A 23671-nucleotide genomic window follows, 5' to 3' on the forward strand; every position below is an offset into this window, starting at 1 on the left:
CATAGCTGCTAGTGTACACACCACAAAATTCCATGCAATTACATGATGCGGTTTCCATTTATGGGAGTCATGACTGGGGTATCATATGTCAGGGTTGAGGTACAGCTGTAGAGTGGTGTGGGAAACAGGTATACCTACCAGTATTACTGTGTTTGTATAGTGCCTACCACAAAGGGGCCCCAATTCATGAATGGGGCCTGTAGGGATTACTGTCATTCAAATAATAAAATAAAAATAATAAATAGCTAATTTGATTTTTAGAAGCTGCATCTTCATGGGAGACTTCAATCTGAGTGACACATACTGGAGTTCTCATGCTGCCAGCACTAAAATGTCCTTGGAATTTCTAAAAAGTATATATATGACAATTTCTTAAGTCAAGATATGTTGCATCCAATATGGGAAATTCTATATGAGACCTCATCTTGACAGATAAAGAATTGATCTCTGAATTAAAGAATAGTGGTTGCTTAGGTGCAAGTGATTATGATTTGATTACATTTGTTACGTACAAAAAGAATAAAGTTCAAACCAGTAATATATGTATTGGGTGCTTTAAAGGGGCCAATTTCACGAAGATTAAAACAATTATGAGCCAAATCAGCTGGGCAAATGAATTTAAACAGAAAAATGTGAATACTAATTGGTATTGTTTAAGAGCATTTTATAAGATACACAAAAAGCCATAATCCCAAAGTCAAGAAAGAAGGCTACAATTGGTTAAAACACCAGCCGGCTTTGAGGGGAAGTGAAAGCAGCTATATAACATTTAAAAACAAAATCTATCAATGGAAAAAAGGGGAAATTGACAGCAATTAATATACATTAGATGCTAGGAAGTGTAGAAAATTGATAAGGGACACAAAAGCACATAAGTAGAAATTTATGGCCAGTAGAGTTAAAGACAATACAAAGAAATTTTTAAAGTATATTAGGAACAAAAAGAATCCTAACAGTGGTATTCGTCCATTATTAGATGTACATGGAAGAATTGTCAATAATAAAGCTGAAGTTTTCAATAAATACTTCTGTATTTGAAGAAAAACAGATGATGTATTCATATCATACGATGATGATTAAATATTTTCCACTCTAGCAATAACTTAGAACGAAGTTAAACAGCAGTTTTAAAGTTAGATATTTATAACTCACCAGGTCTAGATAATTTGCATTCAAGAGTTTTAAAATAACTGGCCAAGAAGTTCTATGGATTGTTAATCTGATTTTCATTTTTTCAAATCTTGGAAAACTAGCAAAGTTCCAAGAGATTCGAAGAAAGCTATTGTTGTGTCCATATTTAAATGGAGTACATAGGATGACCTGGGTACCTGTAGGCCTGTCAGTCATTCCTGGGCAAAATAACAAGACAACTGCTACAGAATTTAATGAATAAGGAATTAAAGGAGGGTAATATAATTAAGACAAATTAACATGGGTTTATGGAAAATACATCTTGTCAAACTAACACTGTTTTTTATTATTACAATTTTAGTTGATAAAGGCAAGTGTTAATTTAATACACTTAAATGTTCAGTATGGCATTTGACTTGGTACCACCTGACATCTTGATTAATAAACTAAAATTATACAAAATCATCATAAAAAATTATATGGATTTATAACTGGTTAAATGATAGGCCTAAACAATGTAATTACAATGGTGAAACATCATAAAGTGGCTCCATTTCTGATGAGGCCCTACAGGCATCGGTTCTTGGCCATTTGCTATTTAACATTTGTATCAATGACTTGGAAAATAACAAATATAAAAACATTTTTGATAAAATTTTCAGATAACTCAAAAATTGGGGGAATGGTAAACAATGAAGAGGACAGGTGACTGACACAGAGTGATCTAGATCACTTAGTAAACTGACTGCAGACAAATAGTATGTGTTTTAATATGGCCAATGTAACTTCATACATCTAGGAACAACAAATATTGGCCATACTTACAGGATGGGGGACTCAATCCTGGGAAGCAGTGACTCTAAAAAAGATTTGGAGGTCATGGTGGATAATCAGCTGAATGTGAGTATGTAATGTAACTAAAAGATAAATATTTTTTGACGTTACAAAGGAATTAATGCTTTGATGGTTATGAGGACTCTGCGTCTCAATTAAAAGTACAATACTGGGTCTTGTTAAGAGAAAGCTCCCAATTTTAAATAAAAGCAAAAAAAAAAAAAAAAAAAAACAACACCTCAATCTGATTGGAGATAGTGGCTCCAGGAGGCCTATTTTAATGGATAAAAAGTATAATTACACTTTCTGCTAAGGCTCAATCTGAGTAGTTGCGTACTGTCTCCCAATACTGAGGGGAAAAATTAAATTTGTTAATTTAGCCATATTAGCATGAGGAACCACAAAGACCATGGAGCTCAATGGAGCATTAACTTCTGGCACTAAAAAATTTTTTTGAGAACACAGTGCTCCCTTCTGCATTCCTACATTTCACATAAACTGTGAAACTGAACATCTTTTCTTCACAACCAGCATATGTTCATGCTGAACACAAGAGGAAGTCTGCGTTGAGTGGGAGCTGCATGGCACATCTTGACAACTAATGCGGACAATGAAAATAATTTTATGAAAAAGTAAAGAAGTATTTGCAAGGGACTCTTGCATGCAAGCTGATATGTTCTAAAAAAGTACTAATGGTCAAAAGCGCCTTCCAAATGTTATTGGTAGATATGCTTGTGCATTCTCTATATTATTTTCATTTCTACATGTCTCTTTTATTTCCATACACAGAGACTATTCTGCATCTACATGAAGAAGCTAATATTTAATTTATGAATTAGGTGTAGAATATATATCTTGTATATCACACAAAAACAGTGAAACATATTTCTGAAGGACTATTCACAAACTATTTCCAAATTATGCTTTTTCAGTGCTCTGTTTTCCATTGCAGTTGGCTAGATAATTTAGGAGATTGGTAATGTACTGGTATATGAAATCTGCCACTTCTGGGTTGCTGGTTCACAACTGGCCCAGTCTGATAGTGAATGAAGGTAATAACTCTGACAACTGTTCAGTAGTCTATGTGGAATGAGTTGGTTGTCTCCGTCCATTGCTGTGTGGACTGATATCTAAGCCACAGTTGGCACTAAGTGACACTTTATTTTGCAGTCTTGACAGAGGCAAAAAATTTAGTGGGCATAGGAACTGAATAACCTTCTCCCTGCAGATGTAAACCTCCAGAATAGGATTAGAATACAATGGCGGGATGGTCAAGAGAGAATTGCATTGCCACTATCTGTTCTCAACCTGCTCTGCAGAGGAACAAAGGCCTTCAGAGTCCAAGCATCTTTCACCAGCAGTAAATTCAATTTGAAAAATATCAGCCTGATTTTCTTCCCTCACCAGTATAAATTAGGAGTAACTCCACTGAAGTCAATGGACCCCCAGTAAGAATGGTATAAGAGAAGAGACAGGTTCACTATATATATATATATTTTTAAATTAACAAATTACAGTGCCAATAGTCCATCATTATAAATGACTTGAGAATTATATGCAATGGAAAGTTTTACGGCAACCTTAAAGGTGGGTTTTTAACTGCACACAAGCCAGCAATATCAAAGAAAAGTTTCCCAAGTGGTCTTAAAGAGACATGGTCAGGTCAAACTTGATAACAAATTAAGTCTTTTTAAAACAACATAATAAATTATTCCATATATAATTTTATTGTAAAGAAAGTTTTTAAAGAAATAAACATATCCACAGGATCTCCAGCACTGAGCTAGTAAATGAGAATGAGTCGCCAACTTCCTTTCCAGTCTCCTCAGTGGGCAATGAACTTTATGCCTTCTGCCCACCTTACTTCCTAGCTCTTCAGCATGAAGTCACTTCTGATCTGCAGGCTGAGAAGTTTCATCCCCAGCTTCTTCTCTGAGGGCAGGTTTACACTAGAAGCACTACACAGGCACAGCTACGCTGCTGTATCATGTCTGGTGATGATGCTGTATGTCGACGGGAGAGCACTCTCCCATAGGCATAATTATTCCACCTCTGCGAGAGGCAGAAGCTATGTCAGCAGGAGAGCATCGCCTGTCGACATAGCACCAGTGTGGACAGCAATTGGTCACTATAACTTACGCTGCTCAGGAAGGGGTCTTTTTCACACCCCTGAGCAATGTGAATTAGATTGACTTAAATGGTAGTATAGACCTGCCCTAAGCCACCACCCTCCTGCTTCCCCACAATGATAGAGCCCAGCTAAGCTCAAGGTAAAGTCAAGGATGGAAGGGGATGAAAGTTTCTGAGCAAGTGGGAGAGCTATTTTAGGATTACATTGAACCCACTCATCAATATCAAATCTGGCCCCTTCTCCAAATGGCCAGAGATGCTCCCTCCTCTATAATTCACCCCTATCCCAGTATTATATCATTTCAATAAAACAGTCAGTTTTTACTAAGTTTATAGCAAGAACATAAGAATGGCCATACTGGATCAGTCCAATGGTTCATCTTGCCCAGGATCCTGTCTTCCAACAGTAGCCAACGCCAGGTGCTTCAGAGAGAATCAACAGAACAGGTTATCATCAAATGATCCATCCCCTGATGCCCTTTCCCAGCTTCTGGCGAACAGAGGCTAGGGACTCTTCAGAGCATGGTTTTGCATCCCTGCCCATCCTGGCTAATAGCCATTGATAGACCTATCCTCCATGAACTTAGCTAGTTCTTTTTTGAAATATATTATGGTCTTGGACTTCACAACATCCGCTGGCAAAAAATTCCACAGGTTGATTGTGTGTTGTATGAAGAAATACTTCCTTTTTGTTTGTTTTAAACCTGCTGCCTATTCATTTCATTTGATGACCCGTAGTTCTTGTGTTATGAGAAGGCGTAAACAACACTTCCTTATTTACTTTCTTCACATCAGACATGATTTTATAGACCTCTATCAGATCTGCCCTTTAGTCATCTCTTTTCCAAGTTGAAAATCCCAGTTTTATTAATCTCTCCCCAGATGGAAGCTGTTCCATACCCCTAATCATTTTTGAGGCCCTCCTCTGTACCTTTTCCAGTTCTAATATATCTGCATGCAATATTTAAGATGTGGGCCTACCATGGATTTATATAGAGGCAATATGACATTTTTTGTCTTATCGATCCCTTTCCCAATGATTCCCAACATTCTATTAAGCTTTTTTGACTGCCACTGCACATTGAGCTTTCAGATAGTTTTCAGAAAACTATCCACAATGACTCCAGGATCTCTTTCTTTAGTGGTAACACAATTTAAACTCATCATTTTATATGTATAGTTAGGAAGTTTTCCAAAGTGCATTACTTTGTATTTATCAATATTGAATTTCATCTGCCATTTTGTTGCCCAGTGACCCAGTTTTGTGAGATCTCTTTGTAACTCTTCGCAGTATGCTTTGGACTTAACTATCTTGGGTAGTTTTGTGTCATCTGCAAATTTTGCCACCTCACTGTTTACCCCTTTTTACAGATCATTTATGATTATGTTGAATAGTACTGGTCCCAATACAGACCCCTGGGGGACATCACTATTTACCTCTTTTCATTCTGAAAACTGACCATTTATTCCTATCCCTTGTTTCCTATCTTTTAACCAGTTACTGATCCAGGAGAGGATCTTCCTTCTTATCCCATGACAGCTTTGCTTAAGAGCCTTTGGTAAGGCACTTTGTCAAAGGCTTTCTGAAAATCTAAGTACACTATATCCACTAGATCACCCTTGTCCACGTTTGTTGACCCCCCTCAAAAAATTATAGTAGATTGGTGAAGCATGATTTTCATGTACAAAAACCATGTTGACTTTTCCCCAGCAAATCACGTTAATCTATGTGTCTGATAATTCTGTTTATTATGGTTTCAACCAGTTTGCCGGGTATTGAAGTTCGGCTTTCCAGCCTGTAATTGCCAGGATCGCCTATGGAGCCTTTTTTAAAAACTGGCATCACATTACCTACCCGGCAGTCATCTAGTACAGAAGCTGATTTAAAGGATAGGCTATACACAACAGTTTGTAGCTCTGCAATTTCACATTGAGCTCCTTCAGAACTCTTGGGTGAATGCCATCTGGTCCTGGTTATTTATTACTGTTTAATTTATCAATTCGTTTCAAAACCTTCTCTAATGACACTTCAATCTGGAACAGTTCCTCAGATTCTTCACCTAAAAAGAATGGCTTAGGTTTGGGAATCTCCCTCATATCCTCAGCTGTGCAGACCGCTGCAAAGAATTTAATTAATTTCTCCTCAATGGCCTTAGCTTCCTTAGCCTCTCAATCGTCCTGTGGCTCCACTGGTTTTTTAGCCAGCTTCCTGCTTCTGACTCAAAAAAAAAAAAATTTTTTTTAAGTGAGTATTTGGCTCATTGTTCTTCATATTCTTTTTGGCCTTCCTAATTATATGTTCACATGCCAGAGTTTATGCTCCTTTCTATTTTCCTCAATAGAATTTAATTCCCACTTTTTAAAAGGATGGCTTTTTACCTCTACACTTTTACTTTGTTGTTTAGCTAGCCACTATGGTACTTTTTTGGTCCTCTTACTATGTTTTTTAATTTGGGGTATATGTTTAAATTGAGCCTCCATTATGGTATCTTTAAAAAATTTCCACACAGCTTGTAGGGATTTCACCTTTGACACTGTACCTTTTAGTTTGTTAACTAACGTCCTCATTTCTGTGTAGTTCCCCTTTCTGAAAATAAATGCTACTATGGTGGGCTGTTTTGGTGTTTTCCCCCTACAAAAATGTTAAATTTTATTATATTACAGTCACTATTATCAAAAGGTTCAGCTATATTCACCTTTTGGATCACACTTAGGACTAAATCAAATCTTTTCTCTTGTGGGTTCCAGGACTAGCTGCTCCAAGAAGTAGTCTTTTAAGGCAGAACCCCTATGGACTACAACGAGAGTTTTGCTTGAATAAGGATTGAGTGAAAACTGATTAAGACTTCAGGATTTTTCCCCATACTATTTGACAACTATTGTTCAAGCCTGTGGATCTGTCAGCAGCTTACACATGAGAAGAAAATAGGCACTGAAAATAAGTCTATTGAAAACACCTTGATATGTCACTCACTCACTCTCTTTTCTGTTAAACAGTAAGAAAACCAATAACTCAGTGCAAGAAACTATCTGACAGTTACACTACTGGAGAAATATAATTATATTTTGTCAAAATGCAGATTTGACTTGATTCTACAGTATGAACAAACAAAAAATGACTGCATTTGTAACATGCAGCTGGCAATGTGTAACTGTAGCAAGGATTTTTTTTTTTTTTTTTTAAAGACTGAATTTGGATGAGACAGTTTCACAAAGTCTACCGTGAAACAAAGAATATTACACACAAGTTCTCTTCTGTATCAGTTTCTGAAAGTTCACAATCAAGCTACTGTATGAGAAACATTTATAAAACAGTATTTTGTTGTCTCTTATATGCAACTCTGGTATCTCAGGATAAAAATAAAATTACATACATCATTTAAATACGGTGAATTCCCTCCACAGCATATTAGCAAAGATGTTTTATTCTTCCTTTGGAGTACTAAGCAACGATAATCTGTTAGGATCTTGTTGGAGTATAACACATGAATGAATTTCTGTGATAGCAAATGGAAGGTGGGACAGACATGAAAAGCCTTACATCACTTAAATCATTTAAACAACTCACTGAAAAAACAACTAAAATATAGGGGTGAACTAAATGAACAGCATATTTCCAACTGTATGACGTCATGCATTTACCTAATACAGATTTATTTTCTAGAGAAATGTAAGCAAGAACGTAAGGGAGTACCTAAATTTTGTAGGAATGTTGCTGTAACTCCTTTCCTGTTGGTAACCTATCTATTTTTCATGCCATCACTGTATGACACTGAAAGCATAATGTAAAACTAGCAATGGAAATAAAGAGGGGATACAGAGAGACTGGAAAAAAGTATAAAAACAAACATAGTGAAACTGGAAAAGATTCAGAAAAGGGCAACAAAGATGATCAAGGATGATCAAGGAACAGCTTCCATATGAGGAAAGACTACGAACAGTAGGGCTGCTCGGTTTAGAAAAGAGATTTTTAAGGGTGGATATAATAGAAGTCTATAAAATCATGAATGGTGTGAAAAAAGTGAACAGAAAAGTGTTATTTATCCTTTCCCACAATACAAAGACCAGGTGGCACTTGACAAAATTAATAGGTAGCCCGTTTAATACAAATAAGGGGAAGTACTTTTTAATACAATGCACAATTAATCGGTGAAACTCACTGTTGTGGGATGTTGTGATGGCCAAAAGTATAAGTGGGTTCAAAAAAGAACTAGTTATATTCATGAAGGATAGGTCCATCAATGGTTATTAGCCAAAATAGTCAGTGATGCAACCCCATGCTCAGGGCAACCTCTGACTGCCAGAAGGGAGGGGAAAACAGGGATGGATCATTCCAACTACCCTTTTCTGTATAGTTCCCCCTGAAGCTTTGATCTGGCCACTGTTAAAGACAGGATACTGGGCTAGATGGGTCATTGGTTTAATCCAGTATGACAGTTCTAATGTTCCTAACCAAACATTAAGCAGGCCACTGAATTATCTGGAAATAAAATACAACTCAGTTATCAACTCCAGACTTCTCCAGACTTTATAGTGGTGTGGCGGCTGAATTGTTAAATCACTCAACCTCAATCCTGAAAATGGTGGATTTGAGCCTCCCTTGATCTCACACTAAAAGGCCACCTCCAGTTCACTCAGCTGCAAAATGGGAACCAGATACATTGGGTTAGGGCAGTCAAAGGCAGCCAGATGTGATGCTGGCCACATCATGCTCTAGTGTACTGTTGGCTATGAAGTTGACATGGCTAACCACGTCAGCCTGATGAACCATTGGCTCGGGGGAGCTTTGACTTTTGGCTGCTCATGGTCTCCTCTAGTTGGTGTGGATACCAGGAAGAGGCATTGGTTTCTCATGGGCAGTGTGGGGCTGAAGGCCTTCTTCCCAGTGCTACTTATTGAAACTCAAGGCTGGAACTGACCATGCAGGCACTGCTAGGAATTAAAAAAGCAGGCTGCAAGAGTCCCATTCAGTGCAGCAGCTTTCTCCCAACCCCACACACACACACCTTGTTCACTGCAGGTGCAGTCAGCGAGATGGGGGTACCGGAATTATGTGAAGCACCATTATTTGTTTGTAATGGTACTGGTTACAGATGTGCGAGGGGAGTTCTCATCTCCCACAGCAATTACATATGCACCTGAAGCATGGCCTGAGTGAGCAATCCTAGCCTCAGATTCTTTGTGTAGAATAGGAAAATGGTGCCTTTTTTTCCCAATCAAGCTGGCTCAAGTGAGCTAGCTTAATTCAGTTGAAAGTCCTATTTACCACTAGTGCGGACACTGTTTAAAATCAAGCTAAAGGTGTTAAAACACAGATGAAAAAAAATGCCTATTTCCCTAATCTAGACAAGTCCACAAAAGGGCGAAAGTTTTAACAAGCAAAGTAGACCATAGCATTTCTAGTTAGATCTTCAAAACTGCTTGCTACAATACAAACAGTATAGCTAATCCTGTTCACCTTTGCATAACTCTATGCACAAGGCTGGTTTAAGAATCGTGAATTGATTCACTTCACTTATAAGTATGTGTCAGAGGAATTTTTAGATCCTCCCCACTCCAGCCTCCTACTGAAAAAGCAGAGCTTAGCTGCCTCTTGATGCCAACTCCAGTGAACGATTCATTTACTTCTCCAAGACTATCCTAGCAAGAAAGATGGATAGAAACTTGTATTTTGATGAAAGCTAAGAATTTTCTCAACAGGGCCCAAAAGCAATCTACTAGGTGCTTGTGCAAACCCCCTCCAGCCAATCAGTAAAATAGGACATGGACTGAGATTAAAAACACACAATTTACTGTCATTGAACATGGATGTGAGTAATGCTTTGCACTTCTCTTGCGCCTTTCTTCCAAGGGTCTCAAAGTATTTACATACATTCATTAAGCAAACCTTACAACATCACATTGTGATAGGTGTCACTGTATCAATTTTATAGATGGGCAGAATGCACTTTTCTAAGGTCACACAGCAAGTAGCAGAGTCAGAAATAAAACACAGGAGTTGTGATTCTCAGTAGCCTAGTTTAACCACTAGAGAACATACAAACATTAGTTTTTTCAAGTAGGAAAAATTCTCTTCTGCCTTATCTAAAATATACATCCTTCTCAAAATTACATTAAATAGATTCAAAGAGCACTACTTGTTCAAACAGCTAGAGGATAGGTAACCATTTCTCTGTCTCATTAATCTTTTGTAGTATGTGGCACCATTCTCAGATATCAAAAATTGTGATAAAAACATTTAAAATATTTTTCTTAATATTTTTAGTAGGGAAGGAAGTAAAATTGTTCTCCTGAAGATTTTCCACTGACAGTTGTTTTTCATCTCTTCCAAATAATGCCTTTTGTCTGACACAGAGAAAGATACTGTTGCAGCGAAACACAACTTCTTTTGGATGAACAAACACACTGCTGGAAATCAGCTGGGAAGGGAAGTAGGTTAGATCCGCTAGAACCTTTTTTTTTAACAGAGGAATAAAACCTTACAGACTAGAGATCATCAATTTTGGAGGGCAGGACCCATGAATGAATTCTGCTCATTTAGAACTGAATGTTTAATTTTGTCAATTAAGCAAACCTCTTCATAGCTTGAAGGATCAATCAACTAGGCCTCTGTTGAGTGGCATACAGCATGTTGGGTAAACCTTCTCCTAAGGGGAAGATGATGACTCCAACATCTTATTCATATGGACCTAGCTGTCAAGAGACAGAGGGCATGATCTTTCTAGATCAATACAGGGCACTGGGTTGATTTATCCCCTTCTTGAAGCTTATCTAATTCTTGTCTGTGATTTTCATAAATATAAATTCAGCCTTGTGCAGAAGGCCAACACAAGGCCTTGGCATCACTTAAATCCCATTTAAACCCCATTAGGTCTTGTACTGGCCCTCTGCACAAGGCTGAATTTCACTCAGGGAGAGCAATAATGGAGGCAAACTGAGACCAGCTGTCTCATCACCTGTAACAGAATTTGCAGATTATTATTTTGCAAATATTAAAAAAGCCCATACTAAAAACACTTGTTTCATGAAATCACCTTCTGGTTTTCTGCTGGCTGATACTAAGTACACCAACACTACAGAGCAATATTTAATAAAGCTATGAACTGATTAATTAAAACCATATGCCTTATTAAATTGATACATATTACTGATTCATTAAAAAAAGTTGAATGCACTATTTCTTAGTTAATGCCATACCTCTTCTAAATACACAAAAAACCTCTCTCTCCAAGTACAAAATAACTATTGTGCACTTCTCTTAGACTCAGCTTTCAGAATGAAGTAAAATTGTATGAATAAAGGCCCTGAAAAATTCTAGCGCTGAGCACATGTTCACTTCCTCTACAAAGAAAAGGGGGCACTACACTGCTTCCTTCTGTTGGCAACTGATCTGTGCAAAACATACGTGCTCAATGAATTTTATATCCATGTGCCACTTCTTAGCAAAATAATGTATCTATTTATCCTTTACAATTGAGCCTTTAAGGAGCGCCCACATCCTAAATTCTGACACCCACATGAAACATCTGCATCACACTGAAGAACTCTCATATACTTTATGAAATTATTCCTTTTTATGTACCAAGTGATACGCATCAATGCAATACCAACAAATATATTGCAGTGGTGATTATAGTGTTTTGTCAATCAATGAGGCTCTCTGCCATAGTAAAAAGATGTGTAACTCTTCCCATGTTCCCTACAAACACCCTAAGGCATGACAGGAACAGCTGAGTATATTTTCTAAGGCATATTTTAAACTTCAGTAAATGACTTTTTGTTTCTTACAGAGCTGCTGATGTTTTTCAACAAGGCATTCCATTTAGAAACAATTCTGCTTTTTTAAAAATATATTTCTCGTGTCTTGTTCTTTATTCTTAATTATGGTGGTATGAAAATAGGAGGAGTCCTTCATCTGCCTCTTATTCCTACTTAATAGCACAGTCCTCTGACTCAGTCATTTTCTCAATGCTGAAATGTGACCTGTAAAACAGATGACTATTGGGGGATAAGAAGAAAAGCAAACAAGGGCAAACCCACTGCAGATAAATTATCTAATAATAAAGAACACAAAGTGATATGCTTCAGCAGCAATCTCTAGAATGTATTTCAAAGCCCTCTATAAGGTGTCAGTGTCTTTTTAAGGAGAGCTAATATGTAGTCAGGATATATTCTCTGACTAAAACTCTTAATAGGGTGTGTCTACATAGGGACACTCAGGAAAGATAATTAACTAAAAGGTGTGAAGTTAATGTGCATAAATGAAAGCATGTTAAACCCCTATGTTACGCTCTCATTCAGAAATAAATAGTCTTGGTTTGCTGTATCTTAAATCCTGCCGGAGGAGGGCTCTCCACAGCCACAGACGAAAAGGAAGGATCTTCCCCAATAGAATTGTGAGCTGCCTCCATTAAACTCAGTAAGAGATTAACTGTGAAACTGTCCTTGCCTTACGTTTAGCTTTCAAACGGTCATTGGCCTTGAACGTCTCAATGTGTTTAACCATCCCCCTCCAAAACCTCACACCCAGGGTACAATTCAAGCATTGGTATTAAAGTAGGACACATCTTTTGGCTAGTGATCCACAGGTTGCTATAAAGATGAAGAATATAACATACAGGTTGCAAAGATTGGTACAGTTCATGATTTTATAGAGATTAAGTACCAAACTATGGCCTCACTTCTATGAAAGACATTAGAGGAGAACAAGGAACTATAGAGGCTAAGCAAAAATCCAGTGGGACATTCATTTTGCCTGAACACAACAGCTGCATGCAGGAGCCTCAGGGTCCGGTATGATGAGTCTGCTTTATAATACTCTTTAAACCATCTGTGAAAAGGATCGGTATAAGATCTCACACACCTGCTGCCAACAGCAAGCATGTTTTTCTTGGTCTTACTTTTGCTCATTTAAAATATGCTGGCATTCAAAGGGATAAAACTAAAATAGTTTAATGAAACAAAAAATATTCTTAAAACTGAATATGAAAGTGTAGAGGGCTTAAGGTTCTCATTTTAAAACAAGTAAAATTTTACCTTCTTGAACGTGAACAAGCAGAATGCTTATACGCAACACATCATCTACAAAATAAGAAAACATTGCCAAATTTATCAAGCAAAGTTGTTTTTAAGATTGTTTCCTATGGGGGAAATTTAATTTAATTTAAACTAAAAGGTTTTCCAAATACTAGATAAATAAAAACATATGCAGCACTCTAAGGTCCAAAATCCTACCCTTTAGAAGAACAGCATGAGAGTGAAAAATTTCAGACTAGCTCCGCTTTTTAAAAAAAACAAACAAACAAGGGCACCAAGATTTACTGTATCTTGACCTTTTTTCTTTGTTTTTCCTTTACTATTGGAGAGCTTTTTCCCCAACATGCTATTGCCCCTCCAGATCTGGCCAGATAGGGCTATTACTTTTAGTACACACGACTTACTTTCCAGGAACACAATCATCCCCATAAACACCTCATTATCTCAGTTCCATATAAAGTTTATCCAACTCAAAAACTAAAGCCAGTATATAATATGACACACTTATGTTTCTCCAGAAAACCATAGATGTCTGGATAATCAATTATATTCCATGAGGATCATGGCAGACAACATATATGACAATAATATAAATATAATAAAGCCATGCATGATTGTATCATGAAACATTGTAATGGGCTCTCTCTTAAACCTGGATTATGATCAACAAGAAAATGAATTCCAAAAAAGAGAAAGCAGTAAGGACTACAGCACTTTGTGACATGCAGCTAAGTAAACAAAATGCAAATTTGCAAGTTATTCCTGAGTGCTGAATCTTCCATGAGCATCTGAGTCAGATGAAAGATGTTTGAAATCACATGTATACATAGCCAGAGAACTTCCTATTTATGACACATCCATAATGTGTATGGAATAAGTTACTCACAAAATTTGTTCCTGATACACTCATATCAGATGATATGGTACAAAAAGCTGGCGCACAGTGCTAAACCTTTCAGTTTTAAGTCAATTCACACAAATGTCTTCTCAGTGCTATTCAGGATAAGAACTTCAGTCATTGTAAACAGGTATTTTCAGGTTCAGATATACCAAAAAGATTTTATAAGAGGACAGAGGAAGAAGTACTCTATGTATCTAAAGTAAGAACAGTTCAGAACACGGAAGACATACAGAAGAATAAATAACGAGAAGAACATAAGAAGTTAAACACTGTTTAAAAATGTAGTCAGATGTGCTGATAGTAGGCAATTGTTGACCAGAGTAACTGCATATCACCATACAAAAATACTCAAATACCTGCTATAGTACATGTTTGCTCTTGAAGTTATTCACTACTTTTCTAATTCATTATTTATTATAAGTACACTGCATCTTGTTAACAAAAAGTATTAGTACACACAACTGCAGACACCAAAATACACACATGCTACAGACAGGTTAGGGGGTACACAGAATACCCAGTACCATAGAGAGCCAATTGACTTAAACCTAGTTATACTTATTTAACAATAAAGACTGCTACGGAATCATGACGATAATTCCGTTGATAATTCTGTTTAATTAGGGCTTTCTGACGATTAAATACAAAGATTATTACAAATCAGTTAATCTCAGTCTTGGGCTAGTTTTGTCTGTTTGCATCTCTAACAGCAGCTCTAAGTCTCCCGTTAGTGATCATACCAATAAAAATATATTAAATACTTCCCCACCTTCTGTTAACTTATTCCATCCATGTTGAGCCACTATATTGGACTTCTCATAGCTGCCCTTGCCACTAGGTAAACAGGAGGCTCAGGTCCTTTCACATTAGAAATAGTGCCTTTTCCCATCTCCAGAGGACTGTGCAGTAATCTGATGAGCTCACTACAATTCTGCAGCTCACTAGACAGTAGTATGATCATTAAAAAGGAAGATTCTGTTAATTCGGAAATTCCATTTAATCAGAATGAAAGACCATCTACCATACACGATAATTTTTTTTTTAATTAAAGAAAAAATTGTTCAGTATCTCTAGTCATATCCCACCATGTCAGCATAATACTGAACGTGTCATGATTCAATATAGCAGACCACTGAATTCTAAATTATCATGCAAATATGAAAATATTCAGCTCATTCACACACAAGAAAAGTTCTCAAATAGATTTAATTTACAAATCTCACCCTCTCCCTATATGATGATTTTTATGCCTAGTTTTTAAATGATCATATCTTTCATTATTTGTTTCTTAAGGCCACTATCCTATGGTATTTACTAAAAGTCATATAGTGATTTCAAAGGAATATTTTATCACTACTCCTATAGAATAACTCTCAATAGAGACAGAAAGGAATACACATGCCAACAATACTTCCTATTGAATGTATACATGTAACCACAATGGACCAGAATCAATATGGAATAACTGTTCCAGAGCGAGCCAACCATTGGTCAAAAGATCTGAGATAACATGTTCCCTCATTGTTAGTTCGTTCTGTCTATCTAGGTACTTAAACAGCTGTCTCCCTGTGGTATCTGAGATGCCAATGAAGATTTCACATCATATGTAGAGGTTCATATACTATTTCTAGAACAGAGATGGCCTATTTTTCAATTTTCCAGATCAAATACCATTGAGTTCAGTGGGATTTGGGAGTGTTCAGGAAAAAAAAAAAAAAAATCAGGCGAAGAGTCCCTTCCCAGACAAGCAAATAATATATGAGCACTTTCATCATATTCCTACAGTGTTTAAAAAGAGAGAAGTTGCCACTTTAGGTTTTGTTGCTCATTTCACCCATCTTTGGACCTCAGCAATTGTGACATTAACTGATCCCTATCTCATCACTAAATATTTCTCTAGAAACAGAAATATTACCTAAAAATTCCTTTAAAAGTACTTCCCTGAGAGAATATCTGCTTGGCTGGCATCATCTCTCTTCAATATTGTTGATTTTTTAAAAAATGCTTAAATTACTTTTTAAAGAACAAGCCCTTCCCTCTACACCTTTTAATTTTCTTGACTGGTAAATTTTGTTTGATTTGTGCTACCAAACAGATACTCACACTGTAGGTTGTGTGAGCACACAGCTTTTCACATCACTACATTATCAGCAAATCAATTTCCTTTTAAGTTTAAGCAGTTACTTAACAAATCCCCTAAATGTGATTGTTTATAAAAGCTATCATATTGTAAAAACAAGTTTACCCTATGCAAAATAGACCTTAAAACATGGAGTTGAAAACTCTTTATAGAACTGAAAGGTTATCTTGAAAGGTTGCTTGAAGTGAGTATGGAACCTGAGACCATGAGGTGTATCATTCAAGAAAATATAAATAAAATGAATACAGGGAAGGGCAAATGGACAACGACAAGTAAATACACAATAAAAAAATAAAATATGTCAAGTTTACATTACCTTTAAGTCTTTATTATTCTTGGGTAAAAAGTCAATAATATTTAGGCTCCTAGGATGTAGGCACTTCCGAAAAATCCCACTAGACATCTATAGGAACCTTTAGGTGCCTAAATACCTTTAAAATCTAGCCCCAAGTCACTTAGGCACTTTTGAAAATGTTACCCATTTAAATTAAATGTTAGTATCTCAGAGTAATTTACATACATTAAAAGCAATTAAAAATATTGAGATATAGGGAGTAAATATGCTGCAATCCCTTGCAACACTGATTTGAACAACACTGTCAGAGAAAACCTAGCTAATAATCTAAATGCCAAGGATTCCAAAATTAGGAGAAAGCCTACCCAAAGAGATGAGTTTTGCAAAGCATTCTAAATGTGGCCAGGTTCAGGTATAGACGTATTTTCATAAGAAGTAAATTCCAGAGAAGTAAGCCCTGTACTGAGAATGCTTTGTTTCCAGCTCCCTTGCATTTCATCCTTGTAACAGATTGCTGATGTTCAATCAGCAAGGGAGAAGCAGTTTCTTGGGTAATATGGACCTAGGCCATTTGGGTCTTTGCGGATAGTAACCAGCATCTGAAAAAGAATCAGCAAGCAGAGTACAATGCAGAACATTTGGTGCAATATGGTGTCAGAAGTCTACCCTACTCAATGCTTTTCTACATGGGGAAACTGACCATCATAGCTATTCCAGAATAACAATTTCACAGTGGCTGTTCCAAAATAGCTTCTCATATGGACACTCTTATGGAATAAAAGTGACTTTATTCTGGCATAATTACTCTGTTCACAATGTGGAATAATTATGCCAGAATAAAGTTAGTTTTGTTCCAGAACAGAGCACTCACACAGGGAACTACTCCAGAATGGCTATTGTGAAATAGTTATTCTGGAATAGTTGTGGTGGTCAATTTCCCCATATAGACAAGGCCTTAAAGGGTAGGTAGCCAATTTCTGCACAACTGAAGCTTCTGAGTGGATTTCAAGATTAGCAAAAGGTAGAGCAACTCACAGCAATCTAACCTAAAAGCAGAAAAAGGAATCTGCATCTGAGAGAAATGGATTCATTCTTTTGGCCAACGACAGATTAAAAAAGGCATTTTTGGCCACCAATGAATTCTCACAATCTGAGAGCAGTGATCGCCAACCCCAACTCACCCATGCAAAAACCAGGACCATGGCAATGCACTGAGTGGTCAGTGAATGTAACAACTTACTATGTCAGCAGCACTAGATCACAAGAGAAAACCAGGACAACAAACAGAAGACCAAGGATACTTAGAAAAGGTACTTAACAAGACACAATATCATATATATTTTTATTACTCTAATACAGCCGGATCAAAATCCATTAAGTCAACGGGAAAATGTCCTTTAGTTACTTCTACACTTGGAGTTGGGTGTGTGATTCCCAGCTCAGGTAGACATACTCATGCTAGCTCTCATTGAGCTAGTGTGCTAAAAATAGTAGTGTATACATGGTAGCACAGGCAGCAGTGAGCAGCAGCACTGGCTTGCCACCCTGAGTACAAACTCCTCCAGACCACATAATTGGGGCAACTAGCCCACGCCACAGCTTGCAGCTGCCCAGGCTACTGCAGCTACATTACGATTTTTAGCATGCTAGCTCAATCAGAGCTAGCATAAGTATGTCTACTTGAGCTGAGAATCACATTAGCTAGGATGGTCACTGCAACATCCCCAGAATAACAGACATTCTGGTGCTTCCAGGAAAGGAATTGGCCTAACACACCAGCGTGACCTCGCACATAGTGCATGCAAGATCACGCTGCATGGAGGAAGCCATTTTGAAAGACTTCCCCCCCCTCCTGCCCCGCCGCTGGTGTGATGATGCATGAAAGTCATGCCTTTAGGGGTGGAGTGGTGTTCTCTTCAAAATGGCATCCCGCATCTGTGATACTGGACAAAACCATGCCTGGTTTTATCTCAGAACTGGATGAGAGACAAACCATAGAAAGAGAGGTCTAGTCAGATTAAAACAAGATGAATGGACAATCTACCCCCACTCTGAGTGTAGACATAACCTTTGACTCCACTGGGCTTTGAATCAAGCCTATAGGATGGGCCAGGCCTCTGGTGGGGAAAAATGCAGCGGTGACATGTTCATTAACTGTTCAACCTTTGCTACAAAAATACTGATACATTAAAAATTCAGTTCACCTCTAGCAAACAGTTCTAAGCAAGAAGAATGTGCTGCTGCATCATCTGCTAATACACTGAATGTTGCCGTTATTCACAATCTAATTGATGCCCAGGGCTATAAAAACAATTAGAAGCAAATGCACTCTTCAAAAAATAGTTTCTGAACCAAAGAAATCAAACAATTTATTTCTTCTTTATTCCAAGCTCAGAGCCCAGAATGGAAAAAATACCAAACACTGCAATAAGTGAAATGGGCTAGAGTATTATGTAACTGTGTATGGCACTACATGTTTTAGGATTGAAGATTTATTAGCAACAACTACTGAAGATGTTCCCTAACTCAATCACAAATGTTAGTTATGTTAAATTGTTACTCTCCTTGGATGGCTCACACGACCATTAATGGGTGACAGAGTGCTTTCCCTGTATGCCATTAGTACAATTCAGTGTTTCTACTCTAGTGTTTCCAATACATTCCAGGCGAATCCTAACTGAAAGGTATTACTATCTATTACTATCACAGGGCTGGTTAATGCCCAATGTGTAATGAGTTAGCAGTTTCAGTCCCTGTCAAAAAAGCTACCACCACAATTGACAGTCTTTAGAATTAAGCTGCTGATTGGCTAGACAAAGACTTAGAAGTACTCTCTCACCTCTAAAGATGATCTCTCCCAAACAGTGCCAATGTAGAGTGATAAGGCATTGCACGGAAGCTTTCAGTGCTGTTGCTCATGCCATACCTATTATATGGACGAAGGACTTCAGTGTCCAGCGAAATCAGAAACACATACACATCTTTCACAAACAACACATTATAGCTAACTAACTAAATTAAATGTTACTGTTCTAACTCAAATATTACTGTTTAGATTAGAATTATATTATAAACCAACCAGTAGAAAATACATATTGGGTCAAAAGTAAGGGCACTGAAAATAAGGGCACAAGAAATGGTACAGAATATAGAGTGAAGTCTGGTTAGGAAGAGAAGCAGAATAGTAAGAGAAAATAATGGCAACCACTTCCTCAAAACCTTTCAGGCTTGGAGAGGCCAAAACCCCCTGAATTTCTTTTACAAAAGAGAAGTGGAGGTACACTATTATTTTGGTAAGTAATCTGCCAGTGTCATCATGGGTCACCAAAAAACATGTAATGGCGTATCAGCAATAGAAGGTGAAACATAGTATGCCTCCAAAAACACTACAGTACCAAATAAGAAAGAAATCAAACACATTGTGATAATTTGTCTATAAAGACTTTAACAAACAAGTTCCATACCAAACCTAGTTATTTATATCATCAATAATAAATATCCAACATGGAGTACTATGAGGTGCATAATTAGGAACTTAGATCTGAAATAATATTTATAGTTTGTGTAGGTGAAAGATGGAAAAAAAGACAGACAAATAGTGGGAGAAAAGGTAAAAAGGATGAAGGCAGGAACAGAAGTAGGAAAAGGCTTTAAAACACAACTTCCATGTTTAGATTTCTCCTTTCCTCCCAAAACTAAACTGACGTATACAGTACAATATTAAATAATCAGTTTGCAGATGCAAAAGGACAGATAAACATCATAAAAAGTGCTTCTGGTTTCAGTTTTAAAGTAATACTTACTGATAAATAGGTAGAATGAAAAGCAGACTCACATATTAGTATTAGTTGAGAAAAGAAAAATTTACAGCTCGTGATCACTGTACCCTAGGTCATCAGTTTAAAGCCACTCCAAATCAGTTTAATGCTGGAGAGTGGTACAGTGCTGACAGATATTTAAATATAGTGAAAATAACACATATGACAGAACTCAATGTATAATCAAGTTTCTCCACTTCTCCTGTTGATTTTTCACATAGTCACAAGAAAAACATCTCTAAAAAAGGAAAATGTGATAGCAGAACCATAGAAACTGGGGGAAGGACTCAGCGGGTGTACCCAAAACTACTTGTAACTAATGTTTTAAAATTGTCTAGAGTTCAAGTTGATGAGGCCTTTTCATGTGAAGAGACTTTTTTAAAAAAATGTTTGAGAAGAACTGCCTGACTGAATGAACTTGTAGTGTCTGTAAAGTTTCAGATATTTCCATCTAAAAATTTGGTTCTATTTTATCGCTGCTATTAGAACACCCACAATCTTAATGGAACTCCATGATATAACTTGCATTATGCATGCAAGTAAATGTTTGCAGGATGGGTTCCCACATAGAACATAGGGACTTAAGCCATTTCAAAACTATACACACGCAGTACTAACCAATTTCACATCAATGTTAGTGCTCTAAATAATTATTTTTGGACACTGAATTGTAAGCTTTTCAGGGCAAGGATTCTGTTATTTCTTTAACATATTACTGTACCTATTGTATGGCAGTAATTACACATTTCAGAAATGTAAAATCCTTATTCTATCAACGATAGTACTCTAAATTTTGATTTGAACGATTTTGGATACTTTTATTACTAGAGTCATAATCTAAAATATTTATCATCTATTTTCCATTTTAGTCAATAGCTTCCTCTGAAATAATCTATCCTTTCACTTTAATTTTTTGACTGCCTCTTAATTATTCAGGTAGTAAATATTTGCTTCTAAGGAATGCTTCAAACTATGATTTAAATTAAAACACTAAAAAGTACTCAAGTTTGAAGTACACCTGATTCAGGCTAATTCTGGAAGGAAAACTAAAGCCTATGTATGTTCTGAAACCATTCTTCCATGTAAATTAATGAGTGTGTTAATATGAAAAAATAGAAGGATGACAATCATGCTCCAACCTTTCTGTTTTTGATTCGCTATCAGCCATGCACCGTTCAAAGTCTTGACTAAGACACTGCAGTTGTGCTTGAAGTTTTTTTTCCCGCTCTACACTTCCTTCATAAAACTTCATCTCCTTTTCCATTGCTTTTACTTTGTCTTCCATCAGCTTAAACTCATGAAGGATCAAATAGCTGACTCCACAGTATTTACACACTGTCTCATCCCGGGACATCTAGAAAAAGAAGTGGTCATCAGAATGCATTTAAGAAATTTATTGAAACTAATTAAGGAACTGAACAAATCTAAAATAGGACTAATTTAAAATTATTACCACAAGGAATATTTATGATCAGAAGTTGGCTATTTATTACTTTACTATATAATAACTAAAATATTTGCTTCATTAACAAAATTAAATAAAACTATAACAATAGTTCTGCCTATTGGAAACCTTACAAGGTGCATGGGTCATCAATGTACCATACATAACCATATGTCCTCTAAAAATGGAAGGATAGGCCCGCTGAAGTATATTTTATGGGGAAACAGTTCAAAACAAAGAAAAAAAAGCCACTTTGTATCTTACGAAGTTATTTTCTTAGTGTGACTTTCAGATTGTCTGAGTCAGAAAGGTGTTGCTCTGTGCTGTTTCCTGCCAACTCATCTTCTCTTAAATAGACCAAAGGAACAGCTGTAAGTGAACGGAATGATACAATCCAGAAAGCCTTACAAAAGTACATTCACAGTTCATAAAAAATATGAGTAAAGTGGTGATCATCATTAGGTCTGCTTACATGGCATGTGTGTCATATGGAAACTCTATCTGATTTGGCAGGTGTGAAGTTATTCATCATCAAAAGAGAAATTATTCAGCAGACAATGGACAACTGATTGAACCACCATTTCTTAGACTGAGAGGCAGACTTAACTGGCAAGACATTGCAACACTTTCAGCAAAGCTTGGTGAAAATCTAACAAATGCAGGGAAATGTGTGACTTTTAGGCATACAAGATATTTGATAAGTCAGCTATCCCTGAGCTTTCCATTCCAGTCTCTCTCCAAGGCTTCCATATCAAGTTTGCTCAGTTTACCAGTACAATTATGTTTTTTTCCAATGATAGCCCTGCAAACTCAGCTTATTCTTTCCGGCTCATTCATCATCCCTGACAGAGTTTCTGCAATCAGAACATACATATTTAACAATTCTGTTGATGCTTCGTAATCCAGAAGAGAATTCTGCTCTATTTTCCCCACAATGGTGTTGTGTCTGTGATGCAGCAGTAAAACATACTTTTGTCAGTTACATATGCAACTTTAATTCTGAATATACACGAGAAGCAGATTTGTTGAGTAAAACCGGTACCTTACATAATATTTTTTTAAACCACATTTTATGCAAATATTCTATTTGACAAAAAGGACACTTTGTTAAGACCCCTTGCTCACAAATTATCCTATTAATTATTATTATTATTAACTGATATCACAGAGGCACTCAGAGGCTCCAGTCAGGACTGGGTCTTATTATGCAAGCATGTAAAGACATGGTCCTTCCCCTAAAAGTTTACAATCTTAAATTCCCGATTTTGTAATGAACTCTATGCAGGTAGACTCCTGCACCTGAGCAAAATCCCACCAACTTTGAGAGGGGTCCTGATTTAAAACAAGAGGCAATGAGTCTAATAAACAAGGGGAGGGAAGGATAAGAAGAACAAAGGTAATAGTAACAAGATTACATGGTTATTTAGGCTTGCTATGTGCACAACTTGTTGATAGCTGCAAATCTAAAAGTGATTTTTATTTTAATAATTAAATTGATAGACATCAGTAATGCCCAAGCCATTTTCCAGTAAGCAATTTCCTGAAGGTCTTGCAACAGAAGTGGAATTTTGGAAAGGGATTTAAAGAAAGGATAGCAGCTTCATTGATCAGTTAAAGGGAGTGCCTTCCATACGTAAGGGACAGTTTGGAAGAAAGCACAAAGACACTTCTGAGAGAAGAGGGCAAACGTGTAATTGAGGCAGGTATCATTAGTGGAGCAGAGAGAGCAATACAAGATCAGATCAAGATCAACACAAGATCAGATAAGAGAGTAGGTAAGTAGAGAGGGACAGAATTGGGAAGAGCTATTATGTTTTCTCAGAGGGTCCAGAATTGTAAGTCATCCTGTTATGCCTCAGTATAAAAGGGATCTGCTGGTGCTAAACTGAGTGACAAATCCTTCCCGCTCCAGTTTGGCAGCCAGCCTCACAGATTCTTCAGG

General features: G+C 36.9%; 1 protein-coding gene across 2 annotated transcripts in view; it reads right to left on the reverse strand.

Moving 5' to 3' along the window:
* Nucleotides 1-23671, reverse strand: part of LEKR1 (leucine, glutamate and lysine rich 1) — a 99370-nt gene that overhangs the window by 66835 nt on the left and 8864 nt on the right. For both annotated transcript variants that reach the window (XM_067548018.1, XM_067548108.1), the window contains one exon: nucleotides 21425-21639. In XM_067548018.1, the coding sequence (XP_067404119.1) occupies nucleotides 21425-21639 (215 nt within the window). The remainder of the gene's footprint in view (nucleotides 1-21424; nucleotides 21640-23671) is intronic.

This window comes from Emydura macquarii, unplaced genomic scaffold (assembly GCF_026122565.2).
Source record: "Emydura macquarii macquarii isolate MOO-44397 ecotype Brisbane River unplaced genomic scaffold, CSIRO-AGI_Emac_v2 contig_18, whole genome shotgun sequence".
Lineage (NCBI taxonomy): Eukaryota > Metazoa > Chordata > Testudines > Chelidae > Emydura > Emydura macquarii.